Source organism: Balaenoptera physalus, assembly GCF_965194825.1.
Source record: "Balaenoptera physalus genome assembly, chromosome: 11".
NCBI lineage: Eukaryota > Metazoa > Chordata > Mammalia > Artiodactyla > Balaenopteridae > Balaenoptera > Balaenoptera physalus.
Genome location: NC_138896.1, coordinates 99281549 through 99300499, shown reverse-complemented (window position 1 = coordinate 99300499; position 18951 = coordinate 99281549). Strand labels below are relative to the sequence as shown.

Below are 18951 nucleotides of genomic sequence, written 5' to 3'. Positions count from 1 at the left end.
CCAGAGCTCAGGCGTATGTGTTTTCCAGATAATATAAATAATATCACGATCCAAGAACGCACTTTAACTCTATCCTTACATCCTGTATGCTTTAGGCTAAAGAATTAAAACTGTGCAAACACTCGTGCCATCTACTCTTAGCGCAAAAAGGACACAAAAGAAAAAGTAGAATTAAAGCAACTTCCCGTGCATTTTAGAGCAGTCAGAGATACAGATGGGAAAAAGTACTATCTTTTACAATTTGCTTTGGCCACATTTCAGCAACATAGCCTTTATACTGATTCTGTATGATCAGAACCAAAGAATTATAGGCAGGCATTGACTGTAGGAACCTACAGAGCTATCCTCTTACTCCCTTGCCCATCAAAATAAAAGTTAAAGAAAAAGAGGAAGATGGAATGGAAGGAAGTAGCGTGTCTTTTTAAAATTCTCTTGTCTGAGATCTCTTTGTCCAAAGAAGCATCTTGAATTCTTTCGGAACGTTCATGGGTAGTATACAGCTATTTCTTACACACTCAGAGATCAGTCGTTTCTGATATGTTTTATGATTGTACTGACACTCAATTGCCTCCCTCAACTGCTGTCATGTTAGTTTTCGTTTAATTTTTAAAACAAAAATCGCAGTTAATGACCTTTTCCCCTAGAACATTACAGAAAGACTTTTGAGACAACAGAAAATTTTTTGCTGCTTCAGGAATCACTATTTAAACAGAAGGACAATTTTTTAACGCTATCCATTCAGGAAACAGAATGGCAAAACTGACAGCAGTGGAAAGGTATCATGCGACCGTAGCTCATGCAGGCGCTGGTGCTCTGTGTGACCCTCGGCCAGTCACTGAACCTCTCTGGGCTTCCACTTCCTGACCTGTAGTTCAAGGAGACTGGAGCTTATTATTTAGGATTCCTTTCCAGCTAAAACATTAAGTAATGCTTGGTATATTTTCAGTAAACTTCATTTCGTAATATCTAACAGGCAAGTTCTCTAAATAATACAACACAATAGGACATAAAATGATTTCAGGCATGGAAAAGGCCAAACCAAGCCTGGCGTATAATTTGGTAAAATAACCAATGGCCTTTGCCAGCGCTTCTTCCTATGAGGATTTCACCTGTATTTCCGGGAGGATAGGCTCTTTTATGGCAGTAAGCCACACTTTTGAAAAAGATAAGCATATTAATAAGCTATATATGTTCAAATCAGATAACAGCTACATAAATACAATATATATTATCCGAAGCAAAAGATAATTTTGGTAAATGAATGAACTGATCTTCTCAAGATATTTTTATTATCAAAGTAACTTTTTTTTTTTTTTTTTTTTTTACATGAAAGGTCATTCTCAGTGACCACATAGTAAGGGAGACTATTCTGAGAAAATGAGTATTTCTGCATTTCCCAGGTCTTGTCTTCCACCACCTCATCCCAGGATTGGCCACTATAATCAGATGCTGACACCTCCAGTCAAGGTGAAGTCTCCCCAAATGAACAGGTGACTGGCAGTGATCCTATGCTGCCTGGTTTTGAACTTGGCAACCAACTATTGCCCTCTATTGCCTCTGCATATTTCTTCTTGGATCTTATGTCTTCTCAGTGCTTTTAGACAAGGCCAGCAAAATCAAACTTCACAGGAAAAAGATTTCAAATGACTGGCTTTGAAACAGAAATTCAAAATGAACCTCAAGTCACAGAATCCCAAGTGTCCTTCCCAGATGAGGCCACGAATCAGGTCATCGTAACTACGGCACTTGAGTAGTAACTAGATTCGTGCAGATAAGATGCTGAAACACTCGCTTTCTATACATAATGTACCTAACATTTTATCCGGGGATGGATTTCTACTACAAATGAAGGCGATTATACTTTGCCATTCTTAAAAGAAACCCACAGACTTCTGAGGGTTCCTATTTGTGGTGTGTGTACAATGGCACATCCTCACATACATACATACTGTATATACATACATATACATATCCGTTTCATGTGTGCCTATTACAGGCCAACACAGAGCACAGCCACTTAAAACACCCTGTTTCCTGCTGCCATCAACATGAATCCTTCTCCCCTGGGCTTCTAGAATTTTCCTTTGAAATAAGATGTCTCCTTCCATGGACCACCCCTAGCAGAGGTTGAATACAGTTCAAGAAATGAGACTGTACTATAGGTCTAATTAGCAGCACAGCAAAGAGAATTTACCATCTCCAATCCCCTGAATCAGCCTTCAGTTCCTTTCACCCACTCCATCTCAGAGGAGGGAAAAAATAAACAAACAGCGAATGGCCTTGCAAATATGTTTGCTGGGTCCTGGCCTTCATGAGCCTTTGAAAACCCACATTAAGAGAACAGAATGCTTGAAAGAAAATTGAGCTAAAATAGAAGTCACCTAACATTTCAGCAAGGGCAATTTTAAATCTTCACATTTGCTAACACAATGCCGTTTACTAATGGCATTTGTTTCTAGAAACAAAGTAAGAAAGAAACATTATCTAGTTCCAACGATGACGTTTCACCTGGATCTTATAGAACAAGTTCACCGGAACCCAAAAGTAAAATTCATTTTTAAAAACCACATTCTGACTTGACTGAATTATACAACTTCCGTCATTATGGAATCATCTCAGCATTTAAAAAAAAAAGAAAAAAAGAGAAAGAAAAAAAACTTCCCCAGATTCTGCAATAGCTTCTGTATGCTCTGACTTGAGCTCACTTGCTCTATGGCTGCCAGTGTCTAACAGTAAACAGCCCCGCTGCATTTATTGGCAATTACTGCTGAAGGTCACACATCAGCAGTGAGCCTAAATTCCAGGAAAAAAAGAAGCTCTTATGTAACTGCCGCCTGAATGTTGGCAGGTGCCCAACCCAGCAGTTCACAGCAATGTAAAAAAGTAGGACACCTCCACCCTGGGTTGGATGTCATGAGAACGCCCCCTGAAGGTGAAATTGAATAATTCTTGGGTTTGTCTTCTCTGTTTTCTCCCCCCCTGAATTTTACTGGCAGTGGCCTCCTTTGCTTGCAGAAGCAGCTCTCGGTGGCAGAAGCTGAGAGAACTCAATATATAGGCAGATACAGGCAGGCTGCCGCCACCCTAACAAGTGGGAACACCAATCCCACTTGCTTTTCTGTTGCAGTGCAAGGAGCTGAAGTTGCCAGCTGCCGCTAGTGGCTCTGGAGAGGTCAGGGTTCCAAGCGAGAGTGATTAAATGGGGATCATATCTCCAATAGGAAGAAATGCAGCATGTCCACTGAGCTACAGCACACACTTTCTAAACACGCCCTGCTTTCCAAAGACGCACACGTGAAAATGAGGTAGGTTACTGTTCTGCCCACCGCCTTCGGCCTGAAGTTTGAGTGCTGCATCAAAATCATCCCTTTGTTTAGTCCAGAAATTTACAGTTTAGGAAAGTGACAAACACGCTCACCTGCCAGGGGTCCTCACGGCGTGACCTGACCTCCTAAGCTGCTACCTGACCTCCCTGCTCAGGTACAAGTCCCTAAGTCACACGGTCTCATGACCCCAAGTACTTCACCTTCCTATATTTCTCGTGGTTGATGGCTGTCATTTAACATTAATTTGGATTACTGTCTGTCACCTCCACAGAACCGTGAACTCCAGAAGGGCAGACACTGCGCCTATTTGGACCCAACTCCCCTAGTCAACGCGCCTGGGATGGAACAGGCACTCAGGTATTAGTCATATGAACAAATGTCTCAAGCAGCAATCAGTGTCTGTTTAAAGCCAAGAATGGGTAGATGAGGGAACTTTCTGGGCCGACAGAAACAGTCCCCATCTTGATTTGTGTGTGTCTATAGGTAACAATTCGTCAAGATACAAACTGAAGAATAAGCTGAATGGACACTAATGGAAGCAGCTCCCCACCCTTCTCCCCTCATCTGTCCTCCCCCTGCCCCCTAAGGAAAAGGTAAAATCAGGGGGTAAGGATGGAGACCCTGCCTATTTGCAAAAACTGATAATAATAATAATAATAAAGAAAAGAAAGAAAACCCTCCTTTTCCTGGTTTCAAATGAAATTTTACTCCAGAAGACAGCTGGGAAGGCTCCCACCATGCACTTTTCTCGCAGGGACTCTGATTCTGTCCTCACTTCACCCTCTTTTCTCAGAGCACAGACAGAGACTCGGACGATGCTCTGCTTTTTTTCCAAGCCGTTCACTGCACATCTCCTCTCTCACGATGCTCAACAGGCCTTTATCACTGAAGAGTGGTGGTCCTTCCCCAACCTAGGGACCATGGCTCTCCAGATATGCCATACCCTGCTCAGGGGCTATTCCCCAGCACGTTTCAAGGTTGAAGTGCTGGTTTGCAATTTAGGTGGGAGGCCTTGCCCGTACCACAGGCCAGCGTGAACTCTCATTAAGTTTCTTAATGGAGTTTCTGCAGAACTCCAGCTGTGGGCTGCTGGTTTTCACCCGCACACGTGGACAAAAGGCTTGGTGGGAGAGAAACCTCAGGAGCTGCGGCTGTTTCCAGAACAGCCATGGATAATAAAGGCCAATCAGGCATCTCTGCTTAGAGGGCCAGAGCCGACAGCCCGAGGGCCTGTGTTGGTGCTCCAGGGCTCTGAGGGCTGCCAGGGATAACAACGGAGAGGGGATCCACAGTTGCTTCCTCAGGGAATTTTCAAAGAATCCAAGTGGCTGCCAGAACATTCTTCTTTTATAAACAGACAGTATTCTATTTCCTAGTGTATAATTATAAACACACCTGCTCCAACTGTGGAATCTTTCCATAAGCGAGCAATAAACTCCCAGCCAGGAGACCCAAGTTCTATCTTGAGCAAGCAAACACATCAAATGATTACTATGGTGCAAAACAGTATATTAATAACACTGCAGACTCCGATTAGGGAAGGTTTTCCTTTCCTGGCTTAATTTGTCTTTAAGCAAATAGAAACTCAACCTCAATATTTCAGAGGAAAAATTCAAATGAGAGAGGCATTTACAACTCTAGGGAGAAACAAGAGTGTCGAAGGGTGCCAACATGAAAATTCAGCATTAGACGTTTTGCTGGCATACAAATAACCCGGAAGACAGAAGACCAAACAGGAAGTAGCAAAAATCACTGTAGTTAAAGTAGTTAAACCCTTGTACAACCTTTTGTTTTTCTCACCCTCTATTCATCCCAGAGAAGCACAGCCTCCTCACCTGTTCATGCTGACCGATTTAAGGAAAAGTCTGCACTTACAGAATCTACCATGGCTGAACAGTAAGCGCTCCAGGCCAGAAGCTGAGCCAGCAGTACTAGTTCTGCTATAGCCGCTATCTGGCTGTGTGAGCTAAGACCACTCACTTAACCTCTCTGAGCTCCATTCCTGAGGGGACTGGACCAAATTCATAACCACTCGTGTCGCTTTCAGTTTTAAGTCTGTGATTCAAACTCTCCTTAGGTACATCTGAACCATCTCTTAGTATTTCTGAAATTATGGTGGTAGATATTAGAGCAGGCCTCATATTCTATTTGGTAGCTCTATCCCACCAAAATAAGGTATTAATCGTTCTACCAAAAGAATGAACAGATACCTAAAGAAGCAGACCAGAAAATTAATTTTTAAAAGTCAGATAAAATTTTTTTCCAGTCTGCTTCAATTTACTAAGCAATTAAACTCCCTGAATTATACACATTATTTCCCCTCATTAATCCTTTCTATTATCATTTACCAAACATGTATCACATCCTACAGATATGGCAAGAAATGTTGAAAAATACTCATAGGAGAGAAAATATTTAAGACACCCTCAAATCCCAAACAGAATGGCCACTCATCAGTCTCCAGGGTCATTCTGGGTAAATGAAACTAATTTGATACATAAGTATAGAAACCATCAGATGACATTTCAATTTCTTGATCTCTAGTTGGTTTTCCTAGAAGAGAAGCCAGGGATATTGTACATTCCTAATCCCACCACAAGCCAGCAGCTGGAAAGTCTCAACTAGGGCTGTGGAATTTGCACTGCACTTTGACAAAATTTTATATGACCCCTCACACTTAACACTTCCAACATGCAGGCCAAGACAGCAGTGGTTTGGTTTTTCGTTGACTACTTCCAAACTATACCAATGTAGTTATTGCTTTTTGCATGGGTGCTTCACATATGGACAGAAAAGCTCCTCATGGTAATATCAACACTCAGTTTCAGAGATATGTTAACAGCCAGTGTCAACCACAAATTCAGTTGAGATTCTAGACAGTGAAGGATTGAAATCTTATCACAGCTTAGAAAATCTTTATCTAGACTCAGATGGGATCTCCAAAGACAAATGGCAAACAAACTCATGGGAAATGCTAACACAAACACAAAGGACTCGACTCACTCCCAGAGGCAACACTACACAAAGTCAGATATTAGACGCTGCAGAGACTAGGGGACAGATCACAGAGTTCACTGGAAGAGGGTCATGGAAACATCACCATGGGACGCTTAAAAAAAAAATGAAATTAGGACCTCTGCATTATCCAATTCATCAATGGAAATCAGCTGGAAAAGAAAAAAAGGGGGGGGGAGAAAAAGAAGGAAGTGTTAGAAAAGGAAATACAAGCGAGCTAAGTGTTAGAAACTTTGTCATTGTAATCTTATCACTGACTCAGGTTGAAGCATCTTTAGAACGTGACCATCTTAAGAGGCGCAGGCGTTCAGGACACCACCGCACCTCACCCTGACATCTGCTCTGCAATGTTCTGCTCCGGAACAGAACGGGCAGGGTGCTGCCACCCTTTGTTCACATGCCAGGTATCAAACCTCGCAGGTCACTTAACCAAGAGCCCAGGACAGCACCTTTGCGCTCTCTTGTAGAAAGAACCCTTGCACTGAGCTGTGGGCAAGGGCAAGTTCCCCGATCAAGAACCATGTCCTTTCAGAAGAGGATGGCAAGGAGTAGAGCCAAAGGCTAAACTCTGAGCAACTCAGCTTAGGACACAATTCTTTCTTTGGACTCATCTTCCCATTCAGTGGGGGAGGGGGGAGTCTTCGGTCCAAACTATCACTGGGCTAAATCAGATCCAACTTCAATTTAAGTAGTAAGACCAACATATCCCAAGCCCAGAAGCTCCGAATCCAGATACTGTTGATGATTAAAGAGAATAGATTTCCCCCAAGGTGATTAGCGCCTACCCAAGTGACAGTAGTAACAAGTAAATGATTTATTAGCACCAAGTTCAAGAAAAAGAAAAAACAAAAGCATTAATCACAATTACGCTTGTTTAATGATAGATGCGTGATCCTCAAAATGTACTAAATATTATGTTTCATTAATATTTAGTACATTTTGCAAATTTAAACTCCTATTAGAAACACTGGTAGCTGGAAATGTTAATAGTTTATTCACCTAGAGAAAAGGAGCAGTGGTAATTAACAGGGGACTGACAGTTCGTATGAAATGAAAACCCTGACATTACTTAAGGTCAAAAACTCTCTAGTAGTATAACAGCTACTGTTATTCAGAAGAAAAAAATGGACTTTAAATAAATTGAGATACACTTTCACATTAATTGTCGGCCTCTGAATTTCTTTCCAAATCCCTGTGACTAAAAAGTAGCTTAATAAAAATCCTACAGTAGATAACAGAGTAGCCAATATATAAAATAATTATGCTTTCTTTTCAAGCAGGCTCTAAGAGCTTAAAGATGTTCTACGAGTTATACAGAGATTCAGGTTAAATTTTAGAGATATTTAGCCACGGGAGGTTATTTTTTTTAATGGTTTAATCTGTAGATTAAAAGCAGAGTTTAGTAGGCATTGCACACACAGAATGGTTGCAAAGTCCTGATTTTAAAGTTTATTAACTATGAATACACTGGATAGAAAAACACACGAATCACACAAAAATGTATTCCATCGTTATTTTGGTGATCCTTTTAAATATCCCTTTATTTTATATTTACCACTCTTTGGTAAATATTGCTGGCCCTTTGCATTTTAGAGACACAATAGTAAAAGATGATTTAATTCCTAAATGATCATGATTAAATTTTGTGACCATCTTCTTTGTCCAGCCCTTACCTTTCCATCATATGTCATAGTTCTTGGATGGGCACATCTTAGGCAATGGACCAAGACAAGTGGACTGACCACTGGCTTCTCACGGATCTGACTCCTAGGGCCTGACACAAACCACAGGTGATGCCAGAGCCCAGTGGACCAGATCCATGACCATGAAGACTCAGGGGAGGGTAGGGAGAAGAACAGCCCTGGACATCCCAGGAGGGTGTTAGTCATGGGACAAGTTCCACTTAAGAAGCAACTAATAGAAAAATTGGGCCAAGAAGACAGAAATGGCATTCACACTTGCCCTTGTGTCCCAAGCACCCAGTCCAAAGCGCACCTCATTTATTTTATCGACTAACGCCCACGGGTTTGCCTAAGAAAGGTTATTTCTTTGGCTCTGGATTCCTTCCACCCTTGAAAGAGTCAGCCTGTCCCATGTGTCACGCTTCTTTAGTCAAACAGGGGCAGCCAATAAACCATCAAAGGCATTTTCCAAAAGCCTCAGTGAAACTGGACAAAGTGGATACCAACAACCAAACTGGAAGAAAGAGAAATCGTTTAACAACCTCCACCCCCTTTTAAAGTGAATGGTTAAGGAGCCTTTTTCAACAGTCAGAGCCAGGGGCCAGAAGCTTGGCACACACGTGCTGTCAGTCGGGAGCTGCTGACTAGCACGGGTTTCCAGAATGTCTTCCTCGGTTGCAGAGCATTTCCCATACTTGCTTATAGTACTTTCACTTTCAACAAGGGGGATGACAGCTCCAATCAGACTGGAAAGAAATGTCATCCTGCCTCCAAGCCTCTATCTGCTAGGGTATGACTAATTTCTTCACCAGCTGAAAAGGGATTTGAGCTACAGCCTAAGGACCTCTTCTCAACTCTGATAACTCTTTGAGAGTGACCTCCATCTACTGCCCTCTTGAAGCCCTGGCTCTGTCACTCTCCATGAGCTTTCTCACAGGCAGTGGTACAACATCTCAGGTCTGCTGTCTCCCGGGGGCCGTGACGGTGTTCTCCCTGTTGGCACTACTGGGTAGTGAAAGGGAGCAGGGAAGCACACCTCTACACGGCCCCAAAGACCCCGGTGTACTTTTCTGTCCAGCAGCAGACAATCGACCAACTCCTAGTACTTCTACTTTCCATGTTATAAAAAGAAAACTTACGAGACATAAAAGTATAATCACAATTGCAAAATTCACTGGAGTTGAGACACAAAGTTTACCTGAAGTACCTTGGGTATAGAAAGAAACAGCTATTCTCAAGAAGAGAAAATTGTGGTCTCCACATTTTAAAAGCAAGTTCTCTGCACCAAAGGTGCTAATATATTCACAGCTGGTTAAGGTCCCTTTGGTGGATTTTATCTTATTATGGAGAGTCAATTTCTATAACTAGAGTCATATTTTTTAAACATTTCTTAAATCTCACCTTAAGAAAAATAAACATCTTGTGGAATAAATGGTTATTACTTACTTATTTGATAAGTGTATTCTCTATTACTGCCCACCCCCCGCCTTTTTTTAGTGCAAGACCTACCTAGTTGTCTACACAGGTGTTGTACGGACTGGTCCTCTCATTACTTCCCACTTGTACCAGTGTTCTTTGCTTTTATATTTATAAACTCTTTTCTGGCAGGTTTCCTACACAAAATTCCTCCTGAGTTATAAACACTTATTTTCTAATTAAGCAACATTTATTCAAGTTTTAATTTATACATTGTACAAATTTAGAGTGACGTTTAAAAGCCTTGGGTTTGGGGGCAGTGGAGAAATGTATACTGCAAAAAGGACTGCATACCTTTCTGTTTTATTTTTTCTTATCCAAAGACCCTCACACATTAAATTGCTCTAATATTAATGACAGATATAGCTTAGGTTAGAAAGCAAGATTCCGACAGACTTTTACACTTGCAAAAATCTGGTTGTCACCTTCCCTTTTGATAAGGAAGACTGTGATTTAATTACCAAGGCTTCTTCACAGAGATGAATGAGTTACTGTGTATTTGATAAGTCAGTGATATCAGCACATTTACATGCTAGGAAGATACTGATAGAAGTGGCTTGAAGACAATGAACATTATTACCTTCAAATGAAGACTGGTGAGATTTAAACTCAGGCCCATGCTTTTTTGCTGGGGGCAGAAAGGAAGAGCAATGGGGCTCTTTTTACCCCACTTGGACCAAAATCAGGGGTGTGAGGGCTGTTCTCTGTACATCACTGCTCACTGCATGTGCTAAGAAGTCTCATGTCCCAGGGATGGTCCATTTCCCAATCTCAATTAGAAAAGGTGACATGTTTGTCTGTCTTCATTCCAGTTAGAACTGGAGGCAGTTTCTTCATACACTGGAAGGATTGTGTAACATCTCAGCAGAAAGAAGCAAGTAAACCCACAGGTATGCTTAGCTGGAACCCAAAATTCAGGAACACACACCTTGATACACAAGAGGCATTTGCATTCTCATTGGGAATTTAAACATATGGAAAATCTTGCTGTTACTGTTTTTCTGAATATAGACTGTATGGCAAGCAGCCTGTAAGAGACAACTAAGTATATGTGACTTTAAGGAGACAGTCATATGATTTAGCTACCTTCACGGCAGGATAAATAGTTTAAAAAATCTAAAAGTTAACCCCCTCAGTCAATATGCCTGAACTAAGGTGGATTTCTAACCGCTCCCACTCCACTTCAATTTAATAGCAAAAGCTAGTTTTAACATGAAAATAAAATGCAGTACCTTTTCTCCATAGCCTCTATCTTTGGTCATCATTTCTCTGAGGGTCTGTAGGACCTTAATGCAGAGTTTCTCCTCATTCTCCTCTAGCAGCTGTTTAGTGTGCTTTATTAACCTGAATGGAGGGGAAAACCACGGATTACATCCCTGAAACGATCTTTAAATTAAAAAAAAAAAACAAGAAACACTTGACAATCAACTTATTGTAACTAGTCAGTTAATGAACAAATATTTACCAAGGGCTCCCAGGTTAAACAGGCTTCCGGGCCTTCCCTGCACTAAGAACAGCCCGTTGGTGTCTCAATAGCGACACCTGCAGGTCGGTAACAGCAAACAGGCTCCCTGGCCACGGGTCTGCCACACATCGTGGAGAGATGATAGGGAATGGAGAACAGAGGCAGGGGCTCCCTCAAACCAGCTCGTTTAGGAAGTGCAGCTATTTATCCACTGAGGATCGTCAGTAATGCGGCTACAATATGCCAGCGGTGTAAAAAAACCTCAGGAGTATGACGGTTGGGGCAAACACACTGTTCTCTTGATCCAGTCTTACTCTTTGAGGGGCCCAGAAAAATAAGAAACTCAGAGGCAGAGCCCACGCTCAAGCTAAACAACCAACCAAACTTAGGGTGAAAATCAGATGGAGATTTCTGGTGACGGAACCGATGGTTTCTTCTAGATTTTGCCCCAAGGCGCAAACTAACAAACTACAAAGCTGTTAGGAACAGATTGTGAGGCCCTGGTAGGTGTGAGTTTTTTGAGGGCACAAAGGCCATGGCTTTTTGAGTCTGTACGGCAGCTCATGGTGGGCACCCTATCCACACGTGTTGAATGGAAGATGAACACACGGGCATGCCGTTCAAAGGAGAAATTTTCACCAAAACAAGTGTCAGTAAGTAGGACTGAACCTACACACTTACTTTGGGAAGGTCAGAACAGATTCCTAGCACGGGACCTTGTACTCATCAAAGTCAAAAACCAGGCCAGCCCCCCATTCTTCAGGAACCAGTGCTGTGTCTGGTCAGTGGGATTCTGCCCGTGGGCACCGCAGAGAAAGGGGTTGCTTACTTGCAAATGAAGCCACCACTTTCACACTTTCTTCTGGCATCTGTGTTCTCCGGGAAAAGCAGCTCAGGCCTGTGGAGGACGTCCACCAGCACAGATAACTCGGCCTGCACCAGGGGCCTGAGGCGGTCCTCCAGGGCAGAGACGATGTCCTGGAATGGAAGCACAGCCTTGGTGAGCAGCTTGGGCCGCAGCTGACTGCAGGAGGGTGAGAACATTCATTTCTGACCTAAAGCATGACCACAGACGAGACTGGGTTAGACTAACCTTAGCACCGTCTGGTATTTGCCTCAAATTATTAGACATTGCCCAACGGTTACCTGAAGCATTAGGCCCTGACACAGAAAACAAAGTGATAACAAGTCATCATTCCCACCCACCCTGTGAGATGGTCCTTAAGCTACTTAAGGGATCATTCCACGTACTTTAAAATATGATGCAAAAAGTACATTCGACAACATGGAAAGGTGTCTACGATATGAGTGTAAAAAATGGTCAAACAATAGTATGGACGATATGATCCGCTTTTTATAAACAACGTTAATATCTAAAGGATATGCAGCAAACATTATTAAAACGTCATTAGTGGTCTTCCCCGGGTGGCGGAACCATGGGTGATTGTAGTATTCTTCTATATATCGGTTCTTGTGAGTATTGTCAAATTATTTCCAATGAGCACGAATTATTCACATAATAAAAAGTCATATAAAAATGAGAACACAAATGAATGAACATGCTGTATCAACATGCTAAATACATGTACCCTGATAGCATGATGGTCTTCAAATGCAAAACACATAGCTGTAGGAAAGGAAAACAGAGAGAAGTTGAAAGAGCAGCAAAACCAACACAACAAACACCATATAAAGGCAAATGGCAGAAAACAGATGAGAAATTATCTTCAAAAGATGCTAAAGTCCGCTGTCTGGCTTGCTAACTCAGAACCAAGGTATCGGCATGCTGGCTAAGAAGAGCAGAACACAGCATACTGGATAAGATAAGAAGGATCCGTTAACCAAGGAGATTTGCATGGAAAGGGCCACTTTAATTGCATTCATCTCAATTGGGGACCCAAATTTCATAGGCCGAAAATTCATAAAGAATTGGGTGATCTTTTATACAGAAACTAAAGCTAAAACTTGTCAATACAATTTTACTTAATCTTAGATTTAACAAAATCTGTAATCACTCAATAATATTTAGGATGCATTAAAGAATGCATGAATGAATCAAACTATTTCTTGCGGGGGCGGGGGGGGGGACAATTTTCCCAAAAAGTTTGTACGAGTACATTGCCACATCCCTTAATTCAGAGTGACTTCCACACCGCTGTCACAAAGAGGGTCGCTCTGGCAAAATTCTCTGAGGGTTTTGTCAGTTTCCCTAACAGTTTCCTCTTAGAAAGCACCCAATCTCCCCTTCTTCAGTAGTTACTGGTCCTAACTCTGGCAAAATGTTACTTGCCTCCAGCATTTGCTTGAGATTGAAGGAGTTCTTCGGCATCATGTTCATGAAATCTTGCATCTTTTGCCAGGTTTGAGCTTCACATTGCAATTGATTTGCATTGTATTGTCAAATGTATAACATTCGGCAATCAGGGAAAGACCAACAGACAAGGATGGAGAAGCAATGGGCAGAGGGAGATGCTAGTGTTAAGTGAGGGGGGATGTCTGAATGGGGGTTAATTATATAAGCGCGTCGTTTGCAACTTAATGTTCTCACATTATGACAACTTTTGCTGTTCTGGGCAATCTCGTAACTCCAGGGACTCAGAAAGACAATAACTCATTAGATAACGAGGACCCCTTTAGCCACTGGCCAAGTCTTTAAAACAAGCACTACCTAAACTTATGTATTTTATTCTATTCCCCAAGAGTATGCATAATCAATCTAAGAAGAGCCCTGGCATGTTTCTGCAGCCACAGATAATTTATTTAGTTTGAGCAGGAGAAAATACGGTGTGTTCATACAGTTATGAGGCTACAACACAATAACCTTCCTCTTTCTAAAATACAGTGGGGTCAGGAAGCACTCCATGAGGAACCAAATTACCTTTGTTTAAGAGGCGGTTCTGTCACAACAAGGCTGAAATTCTTCCCTTGACCTGCGAAGCTCTGCCCACCTCCCCAGCTCCATGGGTTCTGGCCACACTAACCTTCCTTTGGCCTTTGCACCATAGTCTCTCCTGTAGAATGGTCTTTACACATGCTCTTTCCTTCCCTTCCACTCCATTCTTTAAGTAAGTCCTACGGTTTCCTGATCTTGGTGCCAATGCTACTTCCTCAGCAATGCCTTCCTTGACCACCAGCCCCAATTCCAGGCAAGATTAACTTCCTCATCAGTGCCTTTCGTAGCACTACTCATTCCTCTGCAGTGTTTGTCCCTCCTGCCATTTTACTTTTATCTGTGTGATTAGTTGATTAATGTTTGTCTCCCTTCCAACACCTGAGAGTCTATGAGGGTTAAGGTTACTTCTGGTTTTGGTCATTGTATCCCCCGTGCCTAGGGTGGGGTTGATGAATGAATCAGTGAACTCATTCGCCTTTAGGTAACTGATGTAACCCTCAGAGATTCATTTACTTCACCAAATGATAATAATTATTACAGTCATAACAATAATAATAGTAATAATAATTATAAGAGCAGCTCACTGATCAAGTGCTCACTACATGCCAGGCTCTGTTCTATGTGCTTTATGTGTATTGTATTTTCCAAAGATGGCCATCGCAGTATAAACTATCTTGCACGCTCTTCTTACAATGAGTCACTGACATCCCTCCCATCACATGGTGGTCCATGTCCTCTCCCCTTGAACCTAAATGGACACATGTCACTGCCTTGACCAAGAGAATATGACAGAAGGGGTGCTATGTGATTTCTGAAGCCAGGTCATTAAGGCAAAACAGCTTTTACTTATCTCTCTCAAGAGAGACTTATTTTGGGACCCAGCTGCCATGTTGTGAGGAAGCCCAGACCACATGGGGAGACAATGTGTAGATATTTTAGGTGACAGCTGAGGTCCCAGCTGACAATCAGTATCAACCGCCAAATATGTGAGTGAGAGAGATTTCAAGATGAGTCCAAACACAACCACCATCTGACTGCAACTGCATGAATGGACTTGAGCGAGAAACACCTCACTGAGCCCAGTAACCTCCAACAGTAAAAGAGAATAAAACAATCGCTGTTGTCCTTTGTTAGGCAGGCAAAGATAACCGGAACATCTCGACTCTCTTAATCTTCATATCAACCCCATGACGTAGGTGTTACTATTATACTATTCTACAAGTTAGGAAACTGGAGAAGGTAAGTAACTTTCCCAAGGTTATGCAGTTCTAAGCAGCAGAGCCACGATTTGAACCCAGGCACTGGCCTGAGATCACGCTCTTCATGACCGCACCATTGCACCGAGCTCATCTGAAGGATCTGTGATTCTCCAACTGTGGTCCATGTACCACCTGTGAGAAAATCACCTGGGGTGCTTGTTCAAAGGAAGATGTTAATATTAAGATGTATGTTTAAGTGTTTAACATCATCTAATTCTCACTACTCTCCCTTTTAACCAAGGGAGAGCACATCTCTTCATAGGTACTAAGAAAAAAAAAAGAGTATACTCTAGCTAGAATTTAATAACACTTTTATTTTCATTTGGCTCATTTTGATATAAAACTCCTCTCTCAAGTCATGATTACACTTGTTTACCTACTGATTCAAGAGGCTAAAATCCCAAGGTGACGAACAAAAAGGAGCTGTTAGGCCCTGATTCCAAGCATCCTCTTCTAACACTGATGTACCCCTTCCTAGTAAGAGAGGAGGGACTTCTTCATAAAGAGATCTGTAAATCAATGAATAACCTCTAAAGACCATGACTTTGTCAGGAGCTTTTCTGGTCCCAAGTAGCTCTGCACTCCTAGCCCCACAAACATTACTGCATGTGACTGTCCACTCACCATACTGACATCCCGCTGTGGCCAACCCTGGATTTTCTCTGGCTCAAGGAGGCACTTCTGTGTGGGGAACTGTCTTAGGCCAGGTGAAGGATCGCTTCTGTCAGCACCAGGCATTACCTGCAAGCGCTCGATGATATTCCGGTAGTCTCTGGAAGCTGCCAGGACAGAGTCTCTGCGAGCTGCATTGCGGGCCGTCAGCCGCCAGTTCATGGCAGTTTTCTGCACGATGTTGTGGGACTTGAGGAAGAGGTTGTTGACCTGGCTGTCCAGGTCCACGGGGATGGCAATGGCCCGGCTCTTGGCTGTACAGGAGAAAGGGGACTCGTGAGCCTACAACTTTGATGGGAGACACCTTAGAGACAGACAACTGCCCCCCCACCATCCAGCAGGCAGATGTTTCCACACCTGTAACATGAGTGCGGATACGGAGTAGCTCAACTGAACTTCATAACCTGTTAGGTCGGGTTTTCCAGTGTGAATTCTGAGGGGCAGCAGCTCTGAGGGAATTTATAATGCTCCAAGGTCATACAGTTTAGGTAACTCAAAGTCAAAGTTCAAGGGGCTTCCTCAATGAATAGCTTCTTAGGGTCTCAGATGTGTTCATACATTTTAAGAATTATCAAGACAGGGAACTCATTTGGCCAGTAAACTGTTTTTCTAAAAATTCTCCAGTTTGGTATTCTTTCAACAATCTACAAAATGCTGTTTTAAGCCAAACATAGTACAAAAGATAATATTTACAATGACATAAGCTATTCTTTCCATATAGGCTCTTGTATTTTTTTTTTTTTTACTTCCTTCAAAAAAGGACAATTCCAGTCCCATCATGAGAAAAACATTAGTCAAATCCACAATGCGGTATATACTCCAATAAAGATGTTAAAAAAAAAAAAAAAAAGTAACCAGATGAGCAAAAAAAAAAGAAAAACCCCACAATGGGGGACATTCTACAGACACCTGACTACGACATCTCAAGATTGTCAAGGTCACAGAAAATAAGGACGGTCTGAGAAACTGTCACAGACCAGAGGATACTGGGTAGGCATGACAACTAAATGCAATGTGGTAGCCTACACTGAATCCTGGAGCAGAAAAAGGACAATAGTGGAAAAAAGTGGTGAAAACCAAATCAAGTCTGGAAGTTTAGCTCATAGCAACAGGCCAATGTCAGCTTCTTAGTTTTGACAAACGTAGCTGGTAATGTAAGATGCTGACAGCGGGGAAAACTGGGTGAGGGATATATGGGAACTCTTGTGTTATCTTGGCAACTTTCTTATAAATCTAAAATGATTGCAAAATAAAAAAATTTAAAAAAGGAAAATAACTAGACGAACAATCCCTTTTTCCATATGTGAAATCCAACAACATGGAAAAAAATAAGACAACTATCCCCTGTCTTCAAAGCTTCATACCAGTAGAAGCAAAAAAGTGCTGGGGTTAATGGGTTGTACGGTTTTCATGCTCTGCTGTTTCACAAATACCGGCTCTCCTTGCCTTTTCTCATCACGGCCAAGACTATGAAAACATTTCCTCTCTCTGATGATTACTGGGCTAGGGAACTCAGAGATCTGCCCAAGTTTTAACCAACAACCTTAAGTTGCAGGATCATACATGGGCAGAATTTAGGGCTATCTGGGGAGCCCATCACAGAACCCTATTTGAGAGATATCACACCACGAACCTATAATCTGTAACGTACACACCTTCAAAAGCCTAATCTCTTTCTGTGAAATAGTGCCATGTAAATAATAAAAAGACACAAATACCTGTCATATGAGTGTAAAGGAAATCAGGCAGGGATGACTGAAATCGGGCAATGAGCCCTAGTAAACACAATCTATACTTGCTGGACAGCTACTCAACAGTGCTAAGAACCCCAATTGTCTTTTCTGGTGTCTGCAGAAATCTTAATAGCTACTAGAGACAGACAACCCTTCTCAATTTAGGCAGGAAGATTATCCCTTTGCATAGCATGTATGGGGAGGGGGTGGAACAGGGCAAAGTAACAGAGTCTGACAAGATCAGGGTGAAGGGAGCAGTAATGGTTGTAACTTCCTTTCAAAGCTGCCTCTGAGAGGTGATACAAGGTTGGGGGGAGGGGATGGAGAAGCATTTATCATCAAGAGGCAGAAGGGAGCAGTGCACCATTTCTGAGAAAGGGCGTTCCACAGGATTGGACATGTGCTTTGCACGAAAAAATATTTCCATGTGGTCAAATATGTTTACCGGATTAAACAAATTACTTTCTTGAACAAGGGGCTTCCCAGGGCCTTGAATAAACTTGAGCTCTGTGACTTGCCAAGAGTTGCCTAACATTTAACCGTGGAATCTTGTTTTTCAAAGACTATCTTTCTTTGGGACTTTCTGGCTCTGGACTTTGGCAGGTGCTGGCTTGGAAAGATGAAAGGGAGGTTTAAGAATCAAGGCGATCTCAGCTCCAGTTCTGGCTCTGCAGCCTCCCGGGTGCGGAAGCCTCACAGAGCTTTATAGCCACTGCTCCATCCAGGGTGGCCTTTGTTCCCACTGGGCAACGCGTTTTCATCATGTTAAATCCCACCTGAGTTGGTGTCTTACCTACATCAGACAGCACCCGAATGCAGCTCTCCACCGAGGCCTTCTGGCTCGGCAAGAGCCAGTTGCAGTGGTACACCCTGAACACACCTTGCAGCAGCTGCACAAAGACGGGCTGGCGAGTCTGCGAGAAAGAGAAGCCAAGAGGAAGGCGACGTGAAGACTTTTATTTGTGAGCGATTGATACACTGGTCAGAAACAGACACTGCCTTGAACCACGGGTTCATGGACCCTTCTGCAAGAGTGGGAAGGGGTGACCAGTGATGAGCTGGATTCCAGAAGTGGCCTGGCCAAGGGAGAAAAAGTCAGAAGCATTTTAAGGCAATGCACAAACTTGATGCTAAGTCTGACCACCAGAAGGAGCAGCAGAACATCACAGCCTGAAAACAGGTGTTCTTGTCTAGTTACCGACTGGCTGTGTGACTGTAGGCAAATCACTTCTCTGAGCTTTAACTTCGTGCAATATATAAAATATAGGGATTGAGGCCAATGAACCCCCAAAGTTGTTTCCAGATGTTACATTCCATGAGTAGAACCTATATTTTTAATCAGCATAAACAAACTGGTAAGTGAATCTCACCTAGAATGCTCCTTACTTCTTTATTTCTGGCAGTGTCTTCAATGACATGAGGAGAAGCTA

General features: G+C 42.4%; 1 protein-coding gene across 6 annotated transcripts in view; it reads right to left on the bottom strand.

The window, feature by feature from the left end:
* ITPR1 (inositol 1,4,5-trisphosphate receptor type 1) overlaps positions 1 to 18951 on the bottom strand; it is a 320647-nt gene that overhangs the window by 111959 nt on the left and 189737 nt on the right. For 2 of the 6 annotated variants that reach the window (XM_082412032.1, XM_082412033.1), the window contains exons 36-40: positions 18315 to 18435; positions 15741 to 16042; positions 11794 to 11942; positions 10732 to 10843; positions 6461 to 6493 (exon numbers count right to left, since the gene is read on the bottom strand). In XM_082412032.1, coding sequence (XP_082268158.1) covers positions 6461 to 6493; positions 10732 to 10843; positions 11794 to 11942; positions 15741 to 16042; positions 18315 to 18435 — 717 coding nt within the window. The remainder of the gene's footprint in view (positions 1 to 6460; positions 6494 to 10731; positions 10844 to 11793; positions 11943 to 15740; positions 16043 to 18314; positions 18436 to 18951) is intronic. The other 4 variants (XM_082412034.1, XM_082412036.1, XM_082412035.1 and 1 more) reach the window with 3 other exon arrangements.